Here is a 22567-nt window from a genome sequence, read left to right on the forward strand (position 1 = left end):
CTGTTGTTGTTTCCGTTATGGAGACATGCTGGTTCTGTATTTGTTGCTGACGTTGTTGTTGTTGCTTTTTAGAAATTGTTGTTGTTGCCATTCTGGATTCATGCTTGTTGTTGTTGTTGTTGTTGTTGTTGACGTTATTATTATTGCTGTTGTTGCTTTTTGTTATTGCTGCCGTTTCTGTTATCTTGCTGCTGTTTCTGTGGTTGCTGTTGACAGATAAAATTAAAAACTTCAAAAATCCCACTACCGTAAAAAATGTGTATGTTACTGTTGCTGTGTTGTTCTTGTTATTTACTACTGACCACAGTGAGCCACAAACCTTCAGTCTAACAATGAACATCTAGGCTAATTTGCAGTTGTGTACTAAGTATTCTATTTGGCGTTTTGTCTCTTCCTTCTTTTGTTCTGTCTTTATTTTCATCTTTAACTTCCTTTCCGTTCTCAAACTTTGCCGTGAGGATAATTAACAGGAAAGATTTTCTGCTGGATATAATGTGTTCATTGCTTTATGTTGGCAGGACTGGAACTTTGAGAAAATATTTTTTGGACAATTTAAAAATATTAGATTGCCTGCCCTTTTATTTAAATTCACTATATCTATACCTGAAAAAGAAAAACAACCAAAGAAACAAACAGATGCCCTTGAAGCTTTGCTACGACCATATAGCGTCAGTATCACACAAGTAAGACGTAGCCGTTTGTTTATGGAACACTTTAAAAAATCACCAATTGAGTTGAAACGGTCTTGAAACTCAAACTACCTGATGTTACCAGCCACGTCTGTCAATGGTCTCATTTTTTCTGCTTTGAAAGCTAATGATATAGATTGGCATGTCTTACCCCATGAATCTTAGGTTTAGAAAAACTGAATAGAGTCGAATTCCCTCGACAACCGCCCATTGTAGGGGAGAAAAGGTTGTCTTAGACTGAAGAACGTCTTGGGCAGTGTCATGATCATAGAAAAAAAGTAAAGGGGGAAATGGGAATTGGCCATTTGGACATGTGATCGTTTTGGACAGGTGGCCATGTTCGACTGTGTCAGCCACTCTCAAAGAAACTTTTTAAAAATCGTATAGAAAAATAGAAATAGCAAAATATTGGCGTATTTCTTCTACCTGTATGCCTCCTGGGAAGCAGAGAATATTTTAAAGTATTCTAGGGTCTCCTATGGTAATTATATAGATTGTAAAGCGCAGAGATCATTTTGTTGGGCTGAGGTAAGCGCTAAACAATAAATGCTATCTATTTTGTATTCATTTTATCCAGATTATTTGCGCTTTAATGAACAAATCTGAGTCGATAGCGCCGTTAAACACCTACTTTAACTCAAATTCCAACTCCAGCCCAAACCCAAACCCAAAACCCAAATCCAAACTCAAAACCAAACCCAAACTCAAACGCCAACTCAAACTCAAACCATCACAATTATCCCCCCCACAGGTGAAGATCTGGTTCCAGAACCGGCGAGCCAAGGCCAAGAGACTGCAGGAGGCGGAGCTGGAGAAGCTGAGGATGGCAGCCAAGCCGATGATGCCTCCGCTGCTGAGCATGGGCTTCCCCGTGAGTCTGTACAGCGGCTTCCCGCGGGGCCCCATGGTGCCTCAGGGGGTCATCTCGCCCTTCTCACTGCACAACGCCGCCGCGGGGCTGCAGTCCGGCGTCTCCTACCTGCACTGAGCACACCTGTGACCTCATGAGTTTGTGCTTGGTTTTGTAGACACTCTAGCCAAGAAGGAAGTCTATAGGCCTAATGGCGTTGAGAATCTGTATGACGTTATAAGAGCTCTGAACATCTCTATGACGTTATATGAGCTCTGAGCATCTCTGTCACGTTATATGTGTTCTGAGCCTTTCTATGACGTCATATGACAGAGTTTATTAGACAGTCCCAAAGTCCAGAGTCTCCAACCTGTGTTGAAGCAGAGTGTGACGTCATGAGGAGGATCGCCCTGACATGAAATGTCATGCAAACACACCTAGAGACGTTGCTGGGAACACCCTCTATAAATGAGTAAAGAGCAACCCATTTCTCGGTTGAGCCAGAGCTGACATCGTGTACTGAACTACAGTTATTCAAATTTGACTTTGACTGTAAGGATGAAAACAGCTCTTTATCTAAACTTATTTTCCCTCACCCAAGTTGAGAAGAAACCTAGGCTACCATTCTCCAATCCGATCTCAGTCAAGGGTCCGGAAATATACTGACCTATGCCAATGCGACGAGCTCAGATAATTGATCGCATTAAAGTTTAATTTAAGAAACAATTCTAACTTATGACCGCGGCAATCAAACCCAACCAACAAGCAGAATGTTGTGTTATATCCGATCGATCCACGACGAAAATGTCACCGCCGGGAAAAAGAAATTGAGTATCTTTTTCCCGCTGATGTATGTTCCGATCCTCTCCTGTTAAAAGTAAGCTCTCAATGTTTTTTCTTTGTCTACAAGCGAGATGGGACTGCCGGTGAAAACAAAAGAGAATAACAATACCATTATGTGCTTGAAATGAACGCTGATGACATAAGCTGGTGAAACAATGTGTACGTTCGTAGAACAAGTCAAGTGCAAGGCTTGGAGTTGGAGTCAGCCAAGGACTGGGTTTGACGAGTGCTGAATGGTCTTCAAACCCTACCCTCCACCCCCACTCTCTCTCTCTCTCTCTCTCTCTCTCTCTCTCTCTCTCTCTCCTCATTTAGACATGCATGTGTCTCTATCACTCTCTTTGTGTGCTGGGATGGGCATAGTATGAGTGTCTGCCTTTGTGTCTGCGTGTTTTGTGCTTTTCCAAGCAAGTAATATTGGATTTACCTGTTCTAGGAATGGACTGGGTACAGTGTCCCAAATCAATGTTTGAATATTTTCTGTCCTGTTATTAATGAACTAGTTGTCCTTTGTCAAGACATTGAATATGGAACGTAAAATGATGCTGTTTTAGTTTGAGATTCGGAACCAAATCGCTTTCAATCTGTTTATTAAAATAATTATGAATGATCTCTTCTGGAAAATAAAAATTCTGTCATCTCACCGCGTTGTCCTTTCGTTGAACAAAATACAGTAATCATAAGACGACCACCCATTGTCGAGGAGAAAAGTGGTCGTCTTAGATTAGACAGCTGGACCTCTTACACAGTGATATCATAATGTAAAAAAGCAGAGGGAGATGCCAATTAATTATCATTTATATACATACGAGGGGCATACCAAAAGTTTTTTTTACCTGACCATGAAAGAATAAAGGTAGAAAGCTGAAATTTGGTGTGAAAGCCAACAATCACCTTCCTTGAATGCTTGTAAGTTTTGGGGGATTTCAGATTACTGGTTTTACCACCAGCGGACTGTAAGTGAATGGGGGTATGTTGTTCTCCAGTTTCAACATAAAAATGGAGAAAATTGAGCGCAGGACAATAATGAAGTATTTGTTCTTGCAAGGCAAGCAACTACAGGATATTTTTACGGAGATGCATGCCGTATATAGAACCGATTGCCCATCCTACGCTGTGATTAAATTTTGGTGTAAAAAAGTGATGATGAGGTCAAAGAAGCGGTAGAGGGCTGGTTTTCTGACATAGAGAGGGTCCTCTATTCTCAAGGTCTTTTCAAGGTCATACACAGATGGCAAACATGTATAACTGTGGGAGGCGACTACATAAAGAAAGACTAAGCGTAGAACCAAATTTAAGCTTTTTACCTTTATTCCTTCATGATCAGGTAAAAAAAAAAACTTTTGGTATGCCCCTCTTTATATATGTCATATCGTGTAGAACTACTATGTGTGCATTCTTCAAACTCGAGAGTGGTAGCACCCCCATCCCCACGCCCTTTCTTCCTACCTTTCAACTCTTACTCCTGTACCAGATGCCCCGCCTAAATGGACTATTTATCATTTTATATATCTATTCGACGAGTGCACTCCTTTGAGAGCTAAAAAAAAGATATGTTGAGAATGTGTACCTGTCTCGCATACACACACGTCTTTGGCCAGACCTTTCCCCTCCAGATCACATACGTCCCCCTTCTTCCCCAGGCTTTTGCAGACGTGCCCAGTCCTGGTGTAGGCGCAACAGCCACCGGGACAGTCCGCGTTAGTAGAGCACGCGACGGCCGCCCTTGTCTGTGCGTACAGCTGAGGAGACATAATAATAACAATAATAATAAAAGTAATAATAATAATGATGATGATAATAATAATGAAAATAATAATCGTCGTCATCATCATCATCATCATCATCATCATCATCATCATCATCATCATCATCATCATCATCATCATCATCATCATCATCATCATCATAATAATAATAATAATCATATAATAATAATAATAATAATAATAATGACAATAACAACTGATAGCATTTATACAGCGCTCCATCCCATACTAGTATAAGCTCTGAGCGCTTTACATCAATCACATGATCACTGAGCTATCCACACATGATAAAATATTTCATTGTTTGTTTGTTTTAGTATGTAGAGGATTTACGGCGCTCGCAACTGCATAAGTTCATGTAAGCGACAAGGGGTGGATGTCAACAGAGAAGTCCTTACAGGGAATCAGACTTCTCTGCTCACCTCTCTAGCTTCAACAGCACAAAATCTACTTCGACTAGATCTATCAAGGCACCCCGGAAATAGTACGTCACTAGAGTGTGACAAACACACAAAAGAAGTAGAGGGAAATGACGATAGTAAAGATTAGGAAAGAAAAAAAACAGCGGTTCCCTGTTGCAGTTCAGGCACAGTATGAGCATGACATTGATGAAGAAGCCCACTTATAATTACAATTCTACTGTGCATAAGAACTCGAGATTTTAATGTCCACCTCTTTGGGGATGGCCTGAAGACACTTCAGTCAGTAGCATCCCCCGGAGGAGTATAGAATATTTCACAATAACAAGAAAAACCAGTTCATCAACCACATAAAGAAGCACTTTCACAACCATACATAACAGAAACAAGTTGACATAAATTAGAACACTAGTTTCGTATAAGATTAATTTTGTTTTTGCTTAGTTTATTATTTCAAGAGTTTAAAAATCCTTAACTGCCTGGCCCGAGACTGTCTCGGGCTCTCAGGTTGGACGATGGGTTAAAGGGAATTCCTGTGTAACATAAATCGTATTACGTGTTGTCGAAAAAGAACATTTGTGAGACAGCGTGGTGGAATCAGGCTCTCGTCAAAATGATTAAATCAAAGATATTTGCATTTTTCTGCCCGTTTGGCAATTTTCATCAAATTTTTGTTTTTAAGCTCAACAGCTTTTATGTCCATTTTTTAAAAAAACAACATTTCTGTGAGGAATATCCCGATAAACGTTGATTATAGGTACAAAAAATGTAAATTTTCAGTTTTCAAGGACTCTCACGCATTGAAAGATACCAAGCTTTGGCGGTCATTTTCTCCCTTAACTTTCTTCTGAAATCACGTTACCCTACTTACTTCAATCACAAATATTTCAACTTCTATTAAAGATAGATGGGTACTTTTTTCACCGAAAGATAGACAAATGAACAGGCTTTAAGATTGCACCAATAACTCCATATGTCCAAGAATTTACGAGCGCCTGATTCTATCACGCAGCCTCACATTTCTTGTTGTCTTCATTTCCGTCACACACACACACACACACTCACACACACACACACACACACACACACACACACACACACACACACACACACGTGCGCGCGCGCGCGCACACACCTTCATACACACTCCCCTATCTCTTCCCGACCCCATCCTAATCCCAGAGCCCCTCATCCCACCACCCATATCCTCCCGATATCTCCCTCCGTTGCCCACAGCAAGCAGTACCGAGATCTCAGTTAAAACGTCATTGGCTGTAGTAGGGCCTACAATAGAACTCTGTTTCAACGAACTCGGATTCAACGAACATATAAATGAGAAAGTTCGGATTCAGTGAAGCCGTTTGCAGGGTGACTGCCTCATGCGACCAATAAGCGGCCTACTTTCATACCAAAAACAGCACGTACACATGTCTTAGCGCATGTTGAGATCGGACGGGCGGCCAGCACACATGTGACTGTGTGTGCATGTGTCTGAGGGGAGGGAGGGAGGGAGCACAAGCGATCCGGGAGTAGAAGTTCAATAGATACAGACACATCTCAGCTATCTTTTCAAGATATATATATAAAGTTTCATTATTTCTCCCATTGAATCTAGTTTTCACTCAATTTGGTTAATCATTGTATCGATTGAGGACTCCTAAGAAACGTGACACCTCTTGTCACTAAACACACTATACTGGAAAACAGGCGATTAATTTATAAGCATCTCTGACATTTTTCAAAGTTGTGCTTGAGCTTAAAATCATCCTCAAATTGAATACATATTGCTATAAACCAGTTGCCCTGGAGACGACCTCTTTATTTTACCCACTGTTTATGGGTCCACAGTCTTATGTTTGTTTACACTCATTGACCTTTACAAACATGGATTCCAAAATCAAGACCATATTTTTCAAAAAACTTGTGTTTTAATCATTTCACAGTAAGTGTGCAACGGTTAGATCATTACAATGATCTATTTAGTATTTTGTTGACACAAAATATGTGTTTTATATGGATTTTCAAACTAATTGTCACAATATCTGATTTTAAGTTAGGTATATATAAAGTAGGTCACCTTTTGACCTCTGCACAGATACTGGTCAACGTTACAATGATAAGCTAGTCTTGACATAGATCAACTTTATGAATTATGCGTTGGACTGTGAAATCAAACGCTGCCGTATGCTAAGCTCTATACAGCAACATAGCTTGTTTGGCAAACAAAACGTTTAAGATTATAGATGCCACAGGCACGCATTTGACTGAATCTGCCCTTTTGCTAAGTGTAATTAGGTAGAGTTCAGTATATTTTTCCTGGAATTATCCAGCATTTCTTAGGTATAAAATAAACGAAAACTCATTTGAAACCAAACTAGTTCAAAAAAAGAAACCTGACACTCACTTTTAAAATTGGATTTTTTTATAAAACGAACTTAATAAATAGAGCAAAATAAGGCAAAGTTCTGGCAGATGATAACTATACACACGTTCAAAACGTTAGCCCTGGTAAACAAACCGAATGTCCTGCACAAGCTTGTAAACAGACTGGGGTACATGAAAAGTCAGTACCTGTTAGGAACACCATTTGCGTTGATCACTGCTCGGCATCGGGAACCAATAGATGCAATCAATTTTGCAATAAGATGTTGCGTGATGCTTTGCCACTCATGCTGAAGTGTCACAAGGAGTTCTGGAAGGGCCTGAGGAGGCAGATTTCTCTGCCACACACGTCAATCCAACTCGTCACAGAAGTATTCGATTGGAGACAAATCTGGTGAAACGGGCAGGCCATGGTTGAGCCGGAAGGTTTCTGGCACGCAGGTCTCCACATAGCTGTGCAACATGCGGACGAGCGTTGTCCTGCTGCAAAATGTCAGCATTAGCGTTCAGATATGGAACATGAGGCTGCAGGATCTCATCCCTGTACCTGTCACCCGTCACCCGTTACTCTGTGCTGGCACCAGTGGAGACGTTCTGCCATGTGGTGAGCGGCCAACACGTTACATCGAACTGGTCTTCGAGCAAAGATTCCTGCCTCCCTGAGACGATTACGGAATGTCTGGTCAAAAATGTTTCCATGTCCAGGGATTTGAGCAGCTGTAGACGTTGCTGTTGTGGTTCGATTTCGAAGGTAGCCCACATGGACATTATAACGATCCTGGGCCGCAGTAGTAACCCTGGGTCGACCTGACCTAGGCCTATAATTATCACTTTGGGTGTCGTTGTATCGTGTCCATAACGCAGCAATGGTCTGTCTAGACACGCCGAAGTGCCTTGTACGGCTGGCCGAGTCACCCCTATTTCCAATCGTCCGACTGCATTATTGCGCTCAGCATCAGTCAACCTTGGTACTTTTCAGTTGTCTACGGTTGTGTTACATGGACTGTGTGAACCGTGGGTGTTGTAGCTTTTTTTTACGAGTGAGAGAGGTTACATAATGTTGAATTGCAGTCCACTGCTGTGCACGAGAAAGGCCGCCAGTATGGATTCAGTAAAAACTCGCCTACACGGACGTTTTGATGTGCACTGCACGTGATTTTTGGTGTTTTGACGACAACACTTGATCCTTTACAAAACTCTGTCCCTAATGTTTACAATTTTGTTTTGCGTTTCCTAATATTCAAAATTTACCAAGTGTCAAGTTTCTTTTTTTTTGAAGAGTATACTTTTGATTAAGAAAGTCGAATACATTATACATTACTTGCTCGGTGCCTGTCCTACACTATAATTATTTACACATACATGTATTTGCTGTAACGAACACTCGGCAGACCCAACGACCTCGTCGAATCCGAGTTCCACTTTCTTTCTTTTTTATGAGGACGTTTCCATCCACTAAATATATTATAGAGCGAAAGGATGCTACCTGAACGACACCCGTGGAATACCAAATAACATGACTGAATATAATACTGACAATTTTAAAAATTGTTTATATTTTATGGGATTTGATTATTTGCATACGCCGTACCTGATCACAGGTGCTTAATTCTAACTGACACCATTTTTCGACTTAATGTTAGTCACTTGCTGATAAAAGGCAATCTAAGCAATAATATCTAAGCAACTGGTCTGCTTTTGATTAATTGGCCTAATTTCTGCACACTAAGACGGTTTGTTTTTAATCACCAAAGGCAGGTAATTACTTTTTTCTGACTTAAACCATCATGTTCGAGTGGCTGAAGGAATTTTTTAAAATTCTTTGAGAATGTGAAGGACAGTGAAGTGTTTTCCAAAACTAAAGAGGTCGTCTCCGTGAAATCCGCTCACTGTCGCTCGCATTGTGGGGTCTATTGTGTCGATGGTTATTGGGCTGTCGGTTGAGAGGCGACAACGACGTCACCGAACATCTATTTTTTGGTATTTATAGTAGAGGGTTTTACGGCGCTCGCAACTGCATAAGGTCATATGAGCGCCAAACCAAACATCTAAAAAATAAATAAAAAGTGGCTTTAAATGAATTATTTTGTTGTTTGTTTTGGATTGTTTTGTGTGTATGTGTGTGTGTGTGTTTGTGTATGTGTGTGTGTGTGTGTGTGTGTGTGTGTGTGTGTGTGTATGTTTTTGTTGGGGGGGTGTTGTTGTTTGTGTGTGTGTGTTTTACAGCGCTCGCAACTGTATAAGGTCCTATGGGAGCGCAGGACACATTAAACATTTTCAGTTGATAGGAAATTTTGAATTTTGCCCGAGCAGTGGCCGAAGCCTACTCTTATCGATTTTAGACAACCAAGGGATCTTTAACGTGCGAAACTTGCACACGGAACCTCCGAGATTTTTTTACTTAATTCGAGAAGGCTATGTGTTAGATTTTACCTACCATAAGATTAGGGGTGTGGCTGAAAGAAAGCAGCAAGGAGGAGCCAAGAAGTAGCAGTAGAAAGGCTGCAAAAAGAGTCAGGAGCCCAGAGGAGGGGGGCTAACGGGGGACAGAAAATGGAGACGAAAATAGACGACAGAATATGGCTTTAGCGCAGGAAAGGAGGTGAACGAAGAACATTTTTTGCCGCTGAAAATTTTCTGTCGCTGCTCGGATTCAAACCCGGGATCTATTGAAAAAGGGGCGGACACCGTAACCTCTCGACCACGAGAGCCCTCTCGGTGAATTCGAATGCCAAAAACTAAGAATTATGAAATGCAAGAATGCGCTTTTACTCCAAGAACTGCTTCATTACTCGAATCTCTGGTAAATGTTTTCGTGGTCCAGAGATTACGGTTTTAGCCTCTCATTCAATAGGTCCCGGGTTCGAAACCTGACAGCGACGGAAACTTTTCTTTTCTAATAGTTTCTCTTTTCACCTTATTTCCTGCTCTCTAACCATGTTCTGCCATCTGTTTTCGTCTCCACTTTCTGCACCCCCCCCCCCCTCCTTTTGTCCCCTCCTCTGGGCTCATGACTTTTTCTGCAACCTTTCTACTACTACTTCTTGGCTCCTTCTTACCTTGTGGCGTCGATGGTCTAGTTGTTAAGCTACTGGACTCGTAATCGTGAGACTGCGGTTCAGGGGTTCGAGCCACAGTTCGGTCCGATGTAGTGTCCTTGGCAAAGGCACTTTACACGAATTTTCCACTTGGCTCGGTCCTATCGGAGACGGACGTTAAACTGGGAGGTCCCACCCCTTAAATAACCTATTAGTGTTGATAGGGGCGTTAAACCCATACCATTTCACCATTTTCCTTCCTACTTGTCTTTCGGCCACACCCCTGATCTTAGGGTAGGTAAGATCCAACAACTTGCCTTCTCGGATAAGGGTAGGAAATCTTGGAGGTCCCGTGTGCAAATTGTACACCTCAAAGATCCCTTGGTGGTCCAAAATCGACAAGAGTAGGCTTCGACTGCCACCCGGGCGAAATTCGAAATTAATCCCTACCAGACCGAAAATGTTTAATGTGTCCCTAGCGCGCGTGTGAACGTATGCAGAGGCAAGCCCCGTAAAACACTTACCAAAACAAAAACAAACAAAAAACGCCCCAAAAATTATCGGGCCTTGCATTGAAGTAGTTTACACATTCTTTGATATTAATGGGTCCCTTTGCAGACGAGGCTCTATTTTTTATACGGGTTTTATGCCACCATCTCAGACTTGCATGAAAAGGATCCAGGTTTTCTTGAACAAGTGTCTAAGGAAGTTGCTGAGGGTCAGATGGACAGACAGGGTCACCAACAAGGAAGTACATGTATTAAGAAGAACGAGACAGAGCCCAGTCAGAGATGAGGTGGGAAGAAGGCATTGGCGATGGAATGGACATACTCTCAGGAAGTCAAGAAGCTGGATAACAAGGAAAGTGTTAGATTTGAACCCACATGGTAAAAGATCAACAAGGGAAAGACCACGTGGAACCTGGAGAAGAGCCACGGAAATTGATGTACAGAAGAATGGGAAGACATGGAATGACAACAAGCAACTAGCCCAGGACAGGGAAAGATGGAAAGTGTTTGTTCGTGGCCTATATCCAGATCCAGGCAATGATAATGATGAATTTAGGGGCCAGCCCAGGTTGAGAGAGGTACAACGTCCCAACAGAAAGACAGAGATACTCGGTGTTAAACAGAGAAATTGAATTCAGGTCTTATGCATGAGACGGCGAAGCGCCTAAATCCTACACCACGAAACTCTTAGCCTAATGCCTTGAGTGTGATTTTCTTTTTTGCCAAACCTCGTTATACCGCCACATTTGGAAAGAAGTTGGCGGAACAGTCGGGCTGGCGATTCAACGGGGTTCCTTTGTTGTATAGCTCCGACGGCCCAGCGTCAAAGAATTATATGATCCTGTTGTACGATCTGTGTTTGAAAAGCATTTTTGTTGGTGATATGCATGTACACGCACCTGTATTCGTACCCGAGAGTCTTCTCTTTATCTATCTATCTATTTATCTATCTATCGCTGTCTTTTTCATGGAAGAAAGATTATCAGGTAGCCAAGCAGAGGATGTTATGTGCAGTGTGTACCCCTGACGGTCAGTTCGCCGGTGGTATAACGGGGCAGACATATATTAGTTAAACGGTTAAAAAAGGATCGTACAACTCAGACAGGTGGCGGATGGCGGAGTGAAGGAGTAAATACTATGTTTACATAGGTGCCCCTTTTCGTACAATGGCAAAACGTGGCGGTAAGCGGGGCTGGTGGTATAACGGGGAGCGGTACAACGAAGTTTGGCTGTATTAATCGTATCGGATAGAGCTTTGGTGTGCCCTTCGAAAACAGGCGGGGTAGCGCTGCGCATTTCATTTATACGTCTTTTTAAAAAGAAAGTGCAAAATATTAGAAACGGATCCTATGTCATAGAAAAATGGTAAGAAGCCCTGTCAATCATACATATTACGTGTATGTAATGTCATAATACATGGCCTGTTGGTGATGACTCTCCGTTAATTATTCTCTGGGTCTCCAAGTTCTGCTTGGGAAAAAATGACAAAATGAGCATACACTGTTCACCATGTTAAACAGCCATTATCCAAATAAACCATTAAAAGTTAAACTAAGTTAGTTGAATATCATAACTCACCATTGAAGCAACAATAATGGAAAGGGCAATCACAAACTTGTTCATTTTTGTTAGTGTGAGGAGGCTTTTGCAGAATATGAAGATATCAAAATTCTCCTCCTTTCTTTTGTGGTGAAAGATGTCGGTAAGCGCGTGACTGTTTAGATACTGCCTATGCTTCAATCTGAGTTTGCGGCGCAGGAAAAGAACTGCGTCTCGGCAGATGGTGGGTTTGGGTGCTACGAGAAAGAAATGTGACCGTGTCGACCAAATTGGTGTGTAATTTGCAAAATGCTATAAAGTAAGTTAATGGCGTATGTTTCTTTTATAAAACAAATTTAAATTTAAAGTTAGTTACATGTTTGAGCAGCTCAGGACCTGGTTCCTTTTTTTATTGGAATGTTTGGATGTTTATATAAAATTTAGAGATCATGATGATGGACTCAAAATTAAACAGATTTTATATAATAACATGTATCACATGAGTGTTTGTGTTTGTTTATCTGTGTGTATGTATGTGTGTGTGTTTGTTTGTTTGAGTATGTGTGCGTACAAATATGTAATATACATATACATTTTTTAATGTGAGTGTTTGTGTGTATATAATATGTCCATGTGTGCACGGTTTCCCCTGTGCGCGCACGCCTGTGTATGTGTGTGTGTGTGTGTGTGTGTGTGTGTGTGTGTATGTGTGTGTATGTATGTATGTGTGTGTATGTGTGTGTACGTGTGTGTGTGTGTGTGTGTGTGTGTGTGTGTGTGTGTGTGTGTGTGTGTGTGTTTGTGTGTGTGTGTGTGCGTGCGTGTGAAGGGGGTCAGTTAGTGTAAGATTTAGCAGTCACGGAAGCGTCCTTACAGAGTCTTCTTATGTAATGGATCAGCCAGATATGCTGTCCGTAACACTTGCCATGAGAGGCATCTATCTACCTGAGGTCTTATAAGGTCATTTATCGTGGCAGCGTACTGAGCTGTCCACCTAACAGCCAGCGTATCCATGTAGATAAGGGTAAAGAATCTGGACTTGGTATTTGGACTGTCCATTTTTGTTTGTTTTCTTCCCGGACACACTACAGAGAGAAAGTGTGGGGGGGGGGGGGGGAGAAAGCGAGAGAGAGAGAGAGAGAAGAGAGGGAGAGAGAGAGATGGGGGAGGGTTGTGTTACAGCTCAAAATAATATGAAGGTGAATATAATTCTTTTTTCATTGCTGTTTTGTTGGATTTTTAAAATTTTAAATTGTTAGACGTAATGCTTCATATCCAACACATGTGTTTTCGAAAGTATACTTTTTAGGCCTTTGGAGTCATTTGATTTTGAGAGCGGTTGGAAAGAATGTAGGGGGGTGGGGATGAAAGCATTTATTGCTAATGGTTTTGTTCTACTTTGAAAGAATAATGTAACACTCTCTAGGTTTTGAGAAAAGATTTCTGCCCTTTAAAAAAAGTTCCTCATGATACAATTAATTCTTGTATACAGTGACTTAAAGTGACAATGTGAAACACCACACGTAGTACATGTAGCAATCTGGGCTGTCGACAGAAACCTTTTTTTCTTCAGAATTTTTATGAAGAAGGGCTGTGGGTGGTTGGCGGGTTTGCTCCTTCTTTCCTATCAAACAACTATCGTCTTTATCTCTCCTCCTTTTGTGTGTGTGTCTGTTACTCTCTAATCTTCGGCACGTATATGATCTAATTGTGTAACAAGTGCCATAAATCACTTACTAAAGTAAAAAAAACAACCAAAAAACCGACAACAACCTAACAATAACCACAAAAACGAAGAAGCACTGGAAAGACATAGTAATAATATCCCGTTACTCACCACATATTTGTCCCCTTTACCTATCTCCCTTTCTCTCTCTGTCCCCCACCCCCAACCCTCTCTCTCTCTCCACTTCTCTCTCTGCCCCCCCCTCCTCTCTCTCTCTCTCTCTCTCTCTCTCTCCCTCCCTCTCCCTCTCTCTCTCTCTCTCTCTCTCTCTCTCTCTCTCTCTCTCTCTCTCTCTCTCTCTTACACACACACACACACACACACACAAACAAACACACATGCATGATTGTGCGCACGCACACAGATACTGTCCCTACACTTACGAAAAAGACAAAACATGAAAAAGTTCAAAAAGCTACTCACTGGGGACTGACAAGACGTAACCATAGACACACTAGTCCCTCCCCCACCCCTTTTCCCGCCACTAACCACTTCCAAGATAGGGAGGGGCGGGGTCATTTGACCTACTTTCCCTCACACGGCATTGGCATATCTAATTATAATTATTATGTATCTTATGAATCGAATGTGTCCTTAATAATTAATTGTTCCAACATACCAGTGTCCGAGACTCTCATGTTTTGTACTTCCCAAAACAGTGGTTACAAACTGTTCTCGTTTCTCCATTTTCCCCCTCTTTTTAAAAATCGGTTAATCGGTTTTGTGATATTATAGTTGGGAAATCAGGCGCTCGTCAAAACAATGAAATCGAAGAAACCGACATTGAGCAATTTTTATTTAATCTTTTTTTTCAGAGGTGGGGGATCAACACCTTTGGTGCTTATTTGGAAACATTATTCCTGATTTTTACTGTAAACGCAGGTCAGAGGCACAGGAAATGTAAATTTGCAGTTTCCAAAGACACTGCAGCTTTGGCTGTCACTAAAACTTTGGCGGCTCATTTGTCGCTAAATTCACCTCTAACTCCAGGCGACCCCCATCTCCTTCAATCACAAACATCTGGACTTCTAATCTAGGTAAACGAATATCTTTTTTAAAAATCTAAAGCAAGACCTGCGAACAAACTTTAAGCTCACACCAATAACTCCATATGCGCCCACAAAATAAAAATTTCATCACGTCAAAACACTATTGTAAGAATATGATATCATCAATGTTATCATTAGAAAAACAAACAAACGGAAAGCAATGACACGATAATGATTTGTTGGACATTACTTTTTCAAACCACGATTAAATAGAAAACATTGTAGAATACCAAAGAAAGAAAGAAAGAAAGAAAGAAAGAAAGAAAGAAAGAAAGAAAGAAAGAAAGAAAGAAAGAAAGAAAGAAAGAAAGAAGGAAAAATAAAACAGAACAGCTCCTTTGTAATCACGTAGTCATTTGAGCCTTCTTTTTCTGTTACAGCATCAACAATATGAATCAACAGGTACTTTCGGTAGAGAAACATAATTCTGAAACATGCTAAGAAGTACAGTATAGACCTAATAACTATTCCTGTAGGAGCACGAGTTGTGCATCGTTTTGAAAGCTCTGGTCACATCATCTTCTCGAAGAGTCCTTAAGTCTCCGTTCCTATGACGCAGATTTGTCCCCGTGCCTGCGAACTCGACAAGAAGTCGTGTTTAGGAAAGAGTGTTTCCAGCTGTTACAAGTAGATCAAAGTCACAAAGAAATATTTCCAAGTTTCTGGGTTTCTACATAAAGAGATTTTCAAGAAAAATGGACAAGTTCGTGATCCCTTTTGTTTTGCTTGCTGCTTCAGTGGTGAGTGATTCAAACAATAATTAATCTTACAGAATATAGGCATATAGTCTGACATATATATATATATATATATATATATATATATATATATATATATATATATATATATATATATATATATATATATATATTCATACAACATTGAACAAGCTATATCGAGTTATAGAAGCTGAGTCCATTGTGTAATTTCATTGTCAATTAGCAACGCGAATAGGCTAGAATAATTGTCATTTATTCATAACAATGTAGTCATTCTAAGCCTAGTCAGCCTATGAAGAGTTAGGAAAAAATGTACGTCTTATTTCACATATACCGTGAATGACAAAAGAAAGAACACTCTTCCTTTCAGCACGCCTTAACTTCATTCTGATCTTTCGGAAACGTTTTTTGTCTTTTTAATATGTTATTTTAATTGTTCAAAAGAGGTGTAAGAAGTCAAGAGCCGGTGAAATAAATCGCCTTTTAAAACCGACTACTTCTTGTCGTAAACACAATAGAATCTAATAAGGCCTACTGTTCTTTTCTATGCTTGTTTGCTAGGGTTTTGTTTGTTTTGTTGTTGTTTTGTTTTTGTTGGGTTTTTTTATATTTGTTTTTGTTGTTGTTCTTCTTTTTCTTTTAAAGAATATAATAATAGATCTATACAAGTCATGCTGCAATGCAATATGGGAGTTAATTTGAGGATTAGATATGATTATATCGATGACCGAGCAAGACTCGTATCGAAAAACAGATTGATTCTTCAAGATAAATAGGGGTTGAAAAATAGTCTTCTGAAAACTTGACCTAAGACCCAAAAAACTATCTTTAAAACCTAAATTTAGTAGCCTACCGGTAGACGTTATACATGTATCATTCTCAAGATCTTTGTCTGTTTATCTGGTCATCTGTCTGACTGTCTGTCTGTCTGTCTTTCCGTCACTCTCTTTCTTTCATTTTCTCTCTCTCTCTCTCCCTCTCCCTCTCCCTCTCTCTCTCTCTCTCTCTCTCTCTCTCTCTCTCTCTCTATCTCTCTCTATCTCTCTCTCTCGCCATTCTTCTCCCTTTCCGCAAATCCTATCATATTATATGTATTATGTTTCTCCAAACGTCTTATTCTCCAGCTCTGCACATTAACATGGGCAGCTGATTCGTGTGCTTCCGACACTGACTGCCCAGGTGGCTGCTGCATTGAGACCAAAACCGGAAAAGTCTGCGAGAAGTTGGGGAAAATGGGAGACATCTGTGATCTAGAGGGGATGGGCCTGGCTAAGGACAAGTGCGGATGCGAGCAGGGTAAGGCGAAAAGGGTGCTTACGGTGCGATTTTATCGAAGTCGAAATGTTCGACGACTTAATTTGGGCGCCGGACGACAAACATAATATTCTATTTGTAGACATACATGTACAAAGCAATTGGCTTTCATTGTGAGGGGCCTCTCCTAGTCGAGAGACATGGTTTTCGTCTCTCATTCAATAGGTCCCGAGTTTGAAACCCGACAGCGATGAAAAATTTTCCTCTCTAAAATGTTCCCCTTTCACCCCATTTCCTGCTCTTTAAGGGTGTTCTTTCATCTGCTTTCATCTCCACTTTTTTACTTCGATTTTTTTCCCGTCCTCATTGTATTACCCTGACTCTTTACCAAAATAGGACTTTATTTCGAGGACATCGATTTTTGTAGTGATGCAAACCATGGGAATTCTTCGACAAGTATTTGTCGTGACACCTTTAAGTTTAAGTAAGCAGGAAAACAACATTGGCGCAAAACCACAGTGTAATGTCAAGGAAAAAGCAAGATAGGCATACAGAAACAATACACACACTGAGAAAGAGAGCGAGCAAGAGAGAGAGAGAGGGGGGGGGGAGAGAGAGAGAGAGAGAGAGAGGGGGGGGGGAGAGAGAGAGAGAGAGAGAGAGAGAGAGAGAGAGAATTTGTGTGTGTGAGAGAGAGAGAGGGTGGAGAGAGAGAGAGATAGATAGATAGAGAGAGAGAGAGAGAGACAGACAGACAGACAGACAGACAGAGAGACAGACAGACAGACAGACAGACACACACACTCACACACACACACGCGCGAGCGCGCACACACACAAAGAGAGAAAGAGAGAATGTGCGTGTGTGTGTGTGTGAGTGTGTGTGTGTGTGTGTGTGTGTGTGTGTGTGTGTGTGTGTGTGTGTGTGACAGAGAGAGAGAGAGAGAGAGAAAGAGAGAGAGAGAGAGGGGGGGGGGGACAGACTGACAGACGGACAGACTGAGACAGACAGACAGACAGACAGACAGACAGACCGACAGACAGACCGACAGACAGACAGACAGACAGACAGACAGATAAATAGATAGACAGACAGACAGACAGACAGACAGACAGACAGACAGACAGACAGACAGACAGACAGACAGACAGACACAGACAAACAGACAAAACAGATAGAGAGACAGAGAGATGACACAGCATTGTTAAAAACCTACAGCAACTTACAAAATGTACTTTTCTCTTTCTCAGGTATGTCTTGTGTGAAACTCGACCTGTCAGACTGGGGACCGACTGTAGCAGCAGTCAACCCTATCTTCGAGAAGTTCCACTACGGCATTTGTGATGTCCAGACAGCTCCAGTTGGCTGAACTGACCGCTAAAAACTAACAATTAATTGCTTATAATAAAGAGGACATTAAATACGGATTTACCAACGATTTTACTTTCGTTCGAAAGTCCACCCCTCCACCATAAGAAATATAAAATCAAATAAACAGCAATAAACAGCAATAAACTGACGAACCTAAAACAATAAAGGGCCTGTTTAGCCAAATTTGATGCGTAAACGTTTACCCCAAAGTTCTTACTGGCGAGTATAGTTTTGATAAATTAAAGTGACATTTTTTAAAAGAAAAAACCCCCCATATTATATGGTAAGAATTCTCCGTCTTGTGTTTCTCTCCTCTTACTCAACGAATAGAAAAATGATGAACATTTTAATATCAGTCTCATTTCTCTGCTCTAAGTCTCTATCTAAAGCACAGTTTTTGGACGAGAATTCTCCATTGTGTCTCATGTTAGAGCTGAGCAACCCCCCCCCCCCCCTCTATCTCTCTCTCGCTCTCTCTCCTAGCTCTTTCCTATCAAGAATCTATCGTCGTAATCTCTCCTCATTCTTTTCTTTTTGTGTGTGTGTGTTTGTTACTCTCTTGTAACATTTCTAATCTTCGGCACTTATAAGATCTTATTGTGTTGCAAGTGCCATTAAACTCTTACTAAAAATAAGACCTATTGTCTCTCACACGCAAAAGAGAAGAACCTATCTGTTACACCACAGACGCAGAGAAACTTGGTGTTTTTACTTTGACCTAGGCCTATTGTTGTTGTTGTTTTTGTTGTCGTTGTTGTTGTTGTTGTTGTTGTTGTTGTTGTTGTTGCTGTTTTGTTATAGATGTTTTACTCCACCTCCCCCACTCAAAAAGAAAGGAAATAAAACTTCGACAAAAATATTCATCGATAAGTTATTGCAATGAAAAGGTACATCGCAGAATTTACCAACTTACTTACTCTCTCCGTGTACCGTCGGGTACGTAAGACAGAGAAGTTGACGCCTTGCTCGTCTGTCACTGACCACCACCCTTTAGCTTTTACACTTGACGCATCCAGGCCCTGGATGAATGCAGTTTGATCGTACACCATTTGGTCTCCAGTAGCCTACCCTGTCTGATAGGGCTGACGGAGCGTGAATAAAATACGGTTAAATTGTCTAAGATGGCCACACATTGTCAAGGAGAAAAGTGATCGTCTTAGATAGGTGGCCGTCTTACACAGTGTCATTAAAGTGTTAAAAAATACGTCAAGTTCTTACTGGCGAGTATAGTTTTGATAAATTAAAGTGACATTTTTTTAAAGAAAAAACCCCCAATATTATATGGTAAGAATTCTCCGTCTTGTGTTTCTCTCCTCTTACACAACGAATAGAAAAATGATGAACATTTTAATATCAGTCTCATTTCTCTGCTCTAAGTCTCTATCTAAAGCACAGTTTTTTGGACGAGAATTCTCCATTGTGTCCCATGTTAGAGCTGAGCAACCCCCCCCCCCCCCTCTATCTATCTCTCGCTCTCTCTCCTTGCTCTTCTTTCCTATCAAGAATCTATCGTCGTAATCTCTCCTCATTCTTTTCTTTTTTTGTGTGTGTGTTTGTTACTCTCTTGTAACATTTCTAATCTTCGGCACTTATAAGATCTTATTGTGTTGCAAGTGCCATTAAACTCTTACTAAAAATAAGACCTATTGTCTCTCACACGCAAAAGAGAAGAACCTATCTGTTACACCACAGACGCAGAGAAACTTGGTGTTTTTACTTTGACCTAGGCCTATTGTTGTTGTTGTTTTTGTTGTCGTTGTTGTTGTTGTTGCTGTTTTGTTATAGATGTTTTACTCCACCTCCCCCACTCAAAAAGAAAGGATATAAAACTTCGACAAAAATATTCATCGATAAGTTATTGCAATGAAAAGGTACATCGCAGAATTTACCAGCTTACTTACTCTCTCCGTGTACCGTCGGGTACGTAAGACAGAGAAGTTGACGCCTTGCTCGTCTGTCACTGACCACCACCCTTTAGCTTTGACACTTGACGCATCCAGGCCCTGGATGATTGCAGTTTGATCGTACACCATTTGGTCTCCAGTAGCCTACCCTGTCTGATAGGGCTGACTGAGCGTGAATAAAATACTGTTAAATTGTCTAAGATGGCCACACATTGTCAAGGAGAAAAGTGATCGTCTTAGATAGGTGGCCGTCTTACACAGTGTCATTAAAGTTTTTAAAAATACGTCAGGGAGGAAATGAGAAGCGGCCGTTTGAACAGGTGATTGTCTTATACAGGTGGCCGTAAAGCAGGTTCGACTGCACTTGGTGTGGTGATGGGCTAAGATTCATACATCGAGTATACTTTCAATACCCTGAAATTTTCTGGAACTGGGTACATCACCACAGATCTAGACTTGAATTATAATTATAATATAGACCATACATTGTCGTGACCGCCGCTCTTTGCTCTCTATCAAAACTTAGCCGCAAAGTTGCCTATCATGGGCGTCCAAAAGAAGGGCAACCCCCCCCTTTCCGTTTTTTTAAAGTTCCTTAATTATTCGGCTCTACATTGACTCAAATACAATGTAGTGTGCTCGCTCCACAGTGAGAACGAGAATGATGTTAAAGTGCACGGTTCTCTTCTTTTTCTTCTAGCTTTTAAAGTAGTTGGATGTCACTTTTCGGACATTTCTGCAATTAAATTAAAGTTCAGTCTCGTGCCATTCTGTATGACTGGGTTGTTGTTTTAACACCAAGCCGAGTTCCTATGGCCGGTTCCAATATTCTATTAGGTTCTCTCCCCTTTCCTCTCGTTCACGATATATCAAAATATATACATGTATATATATCCATATCATCATGCCAATTTGTTCTAAACCAGCGAACCAAAAGTAATAAATCAAACCCTTAAACGAATTATGTGTACGTTGTGAACAAATAATATACACCAAGAAAGAGCCCCAGCAATATGGCAGCAACTTAGATTCCACAAATATATTTATAAAATATTGTTTTTAGCTAGTATAGACAACTCTTTTTTTTTTTTAAGGTGCGTGTTCCCACAAGGTACTCGATATAAGGTATAAGCAGAGACTATAACAAACAGCCACCCGAGGATAACCTGCAGCAATGGATACTCTTTAGAAACGTTTTTTGTTTTAGTAATAGTTTTAAGGCACTTGCAACACAATAAAAGGGAGACGACATCAAGACAGTAGATGCTCTATGGAAAAGAAGAAGCAAACCACACCAGAGCACCTACCCGTAGCTGGGCTTCGAAATGGTTAACAAAAAGCAACAGACTGAAACAATACACGATCAAAAACACTGCTCTTCTCACTCAATCTATCAACAAACCAATTAAACATATCCCCCCCCCCTCCCCCAAGCGAAAATTTAACATCTTTTTGTATAGTAGAGGGTTTTACGGCGCTCGCAACTGCATAAGGTCATATGAGCGCCAGGGGGTGGGTGTCAACAGAGAAGTCTTTACAAGGAATCAGACTTAAGACTGCTCACCTCTCTAGCTTCAACAGCACAAGGTCTGCTTCGACTATCAAGGCACCCCGGAAATAGCAGGTCACAAGAGAGTGACAAACATACAAAAGAAATAGAGGAAATGACAATAGTAAGGATCGGGAAAGAAAAAGCAGCAGTTCCCTGATGTAGATCAGGCACAGTTATGAGCGTGACATGAGTCAGCCCATTTACAATTCTACTATGTTTGACCTAGAAACATGTCCCCCCTTTGGGAATGGCCTAAAGAGACTACATTCAGTGGCACTACCCTGGGGGGTATTTAACATCTATTTACAGAATACCAGCCACAGTTTGAAAGTATTAAATCGTTTTCAGTGTTTATTAGGAAGGAAACTATTGCATTCTCATTGGCTGGTGACACCGACCATTCGGCAAAACAGGGGCACCACTCTGACCGTGGCCACCCGCCACTCGAAGAGACAATGGGGTAAAAGGGTTTACTTTACATTTTGTATAAGAAATGACAGATTCAGTTTGAAAGAAATCAGTGCAACAAGGAATTCTTGGATAATATTTTAGATACCACCTTGTGACAAAGGCAGAATGTATTTTATTAGCATTTGAAAAGATGACAAAAGCTTTTCGATCTCCTAATGTCTTTTGTTGTAAACATATAGATACCATTTCATTGACCAAACACTGAAATTGTGGGGTAACACATGTGCAATGGTAAAAAGAACATATCCTGCAACGTAAAGCATAGACAGAACTGCATGAACAAAACGATACTGTGGAAGAATTCAGGTAACAGAATTACCAACCACTGAAGGACACAGCAAACATGAATTTGATAAAATCTCAGTTTTTGCATAGAAAATTTGAGGCAACATGCAGCTGTGTACCAAATAAGGAAATTCTCACTTGCTCACTGTAAACGCAAGCACATGCTGAGGAGTAAAAAAAGCATTTCAGGTACAGCC

At 40.8% G+C, this 22567-nt stretch overlaps 3 protein-coding genes across 3 annotated transcripts in view; 2 read left to right on the top strand and 1 right to left on the bottom strand.

Moving 5' to 3' along the window:
* Positions 1-12469, bottom strand: part of LOC118477592 — a 13446-nt gene extending 977 nt beyond the window's left edge. Inside the window, exons 1-2 of the mRNA XM_035969466.1 lie at positions 12078-12469; positions 3953-4124 (exon numbers count right to left, since the gene is read on the bottom strand). Coding sequence (XP_035825359.1) covers positions 3953-4124; positions 12078-12122 — 217 coding nt within the window. The 5' untranslated portion in view covers positions 12123-12469. The remainder of the gene's footprint in view (positions 1-3952; positions 4125-12077) is intronic.
* LOC101862725 (homeobox protein MSX-2-like) lies at positions 227-3025 on the top strand. The gene has a single exon (XM_035969465.1). The coding sequence runs from the start codon at positions 1282-1284 to the stop codon at positions 1675-1677; it is 396 nt and encodes a 131-aa protein (XP_035825358.1). The 5' UTR covers positions 227-1281; the 3' UTR covers positions 1678-3025.
* A 2937-nt stretch (positions 12470-15406) lies between the features above and the next one.
* On the top strand, positions 15407-18218 carry LOC106011609. The gene is made up of 3 exons (XM_013081819.2): positions 15407-15553; positions 16657-16828; positions 18038-18218. Exons 1-3 carry the CDS (start codon positions 15509-15511, stop codon positions 18154-18156), a joined length of 336 nt encoding a protein of 111 aa, XP_012937273.1. The 5' UTR covers positions 15407-15508; the 3' UTR covers positions 18157-18218.
* The last annotated feature ends 4349 nt before the right edge of the window (positions 18219-22567 follow it).

This window comes from Aplysia californica, unplaced genomic scaffold (genome assembly GCF_000002075.1).
Source record: "Aplysia californica isolate F4 #8 unplaced genomic scaffold, AplCal3.0 scaffold00147, whole genome shotgun sequence".
In the NCBI taxonomy this organism is placed as follows: Eukaryota; Metazoa; Mollusca; class Gastropoda; order Aplysiida; family Aplysiidae; genus Aplysia; species Aplysia californica.

What these genes read in the sequence shown, in the direction of transcription:
- LOC101862725 (XM_035969465.1), top strand. Translation starts at nt 1,282, where the DNA reads ATGAACAAATCTGAGTCGATAGCGCCGTTAAACACCTACTTTAACTCA.
- LOC106011609 (XM_013081819.2), top strand. Translation starts at nt 15,509, where the DNA reads ATGGACAAGTTCGTGATCCCTTTTGTTTTGCTTGCTGCTTCAGTG. An exon ending in TTTTGCTTGCTGCTTCAGTG is followed by an intron (nt 15,554 to 16,656) that starts GTGAGTGATTCA and finishes CTTATTCTCCAG; the next exon opens with CTCTGCACATTAACATGGGC. An exon ending in CAAGTGCGGATGCGAGCAGG is followed by an intron (nt 16,829 to 18,037) that starts GTAAGGCGAAAA and finishes TCTCTTTCTCAG; the next exon opens with GTATGTCTTGTGTGAAACTC.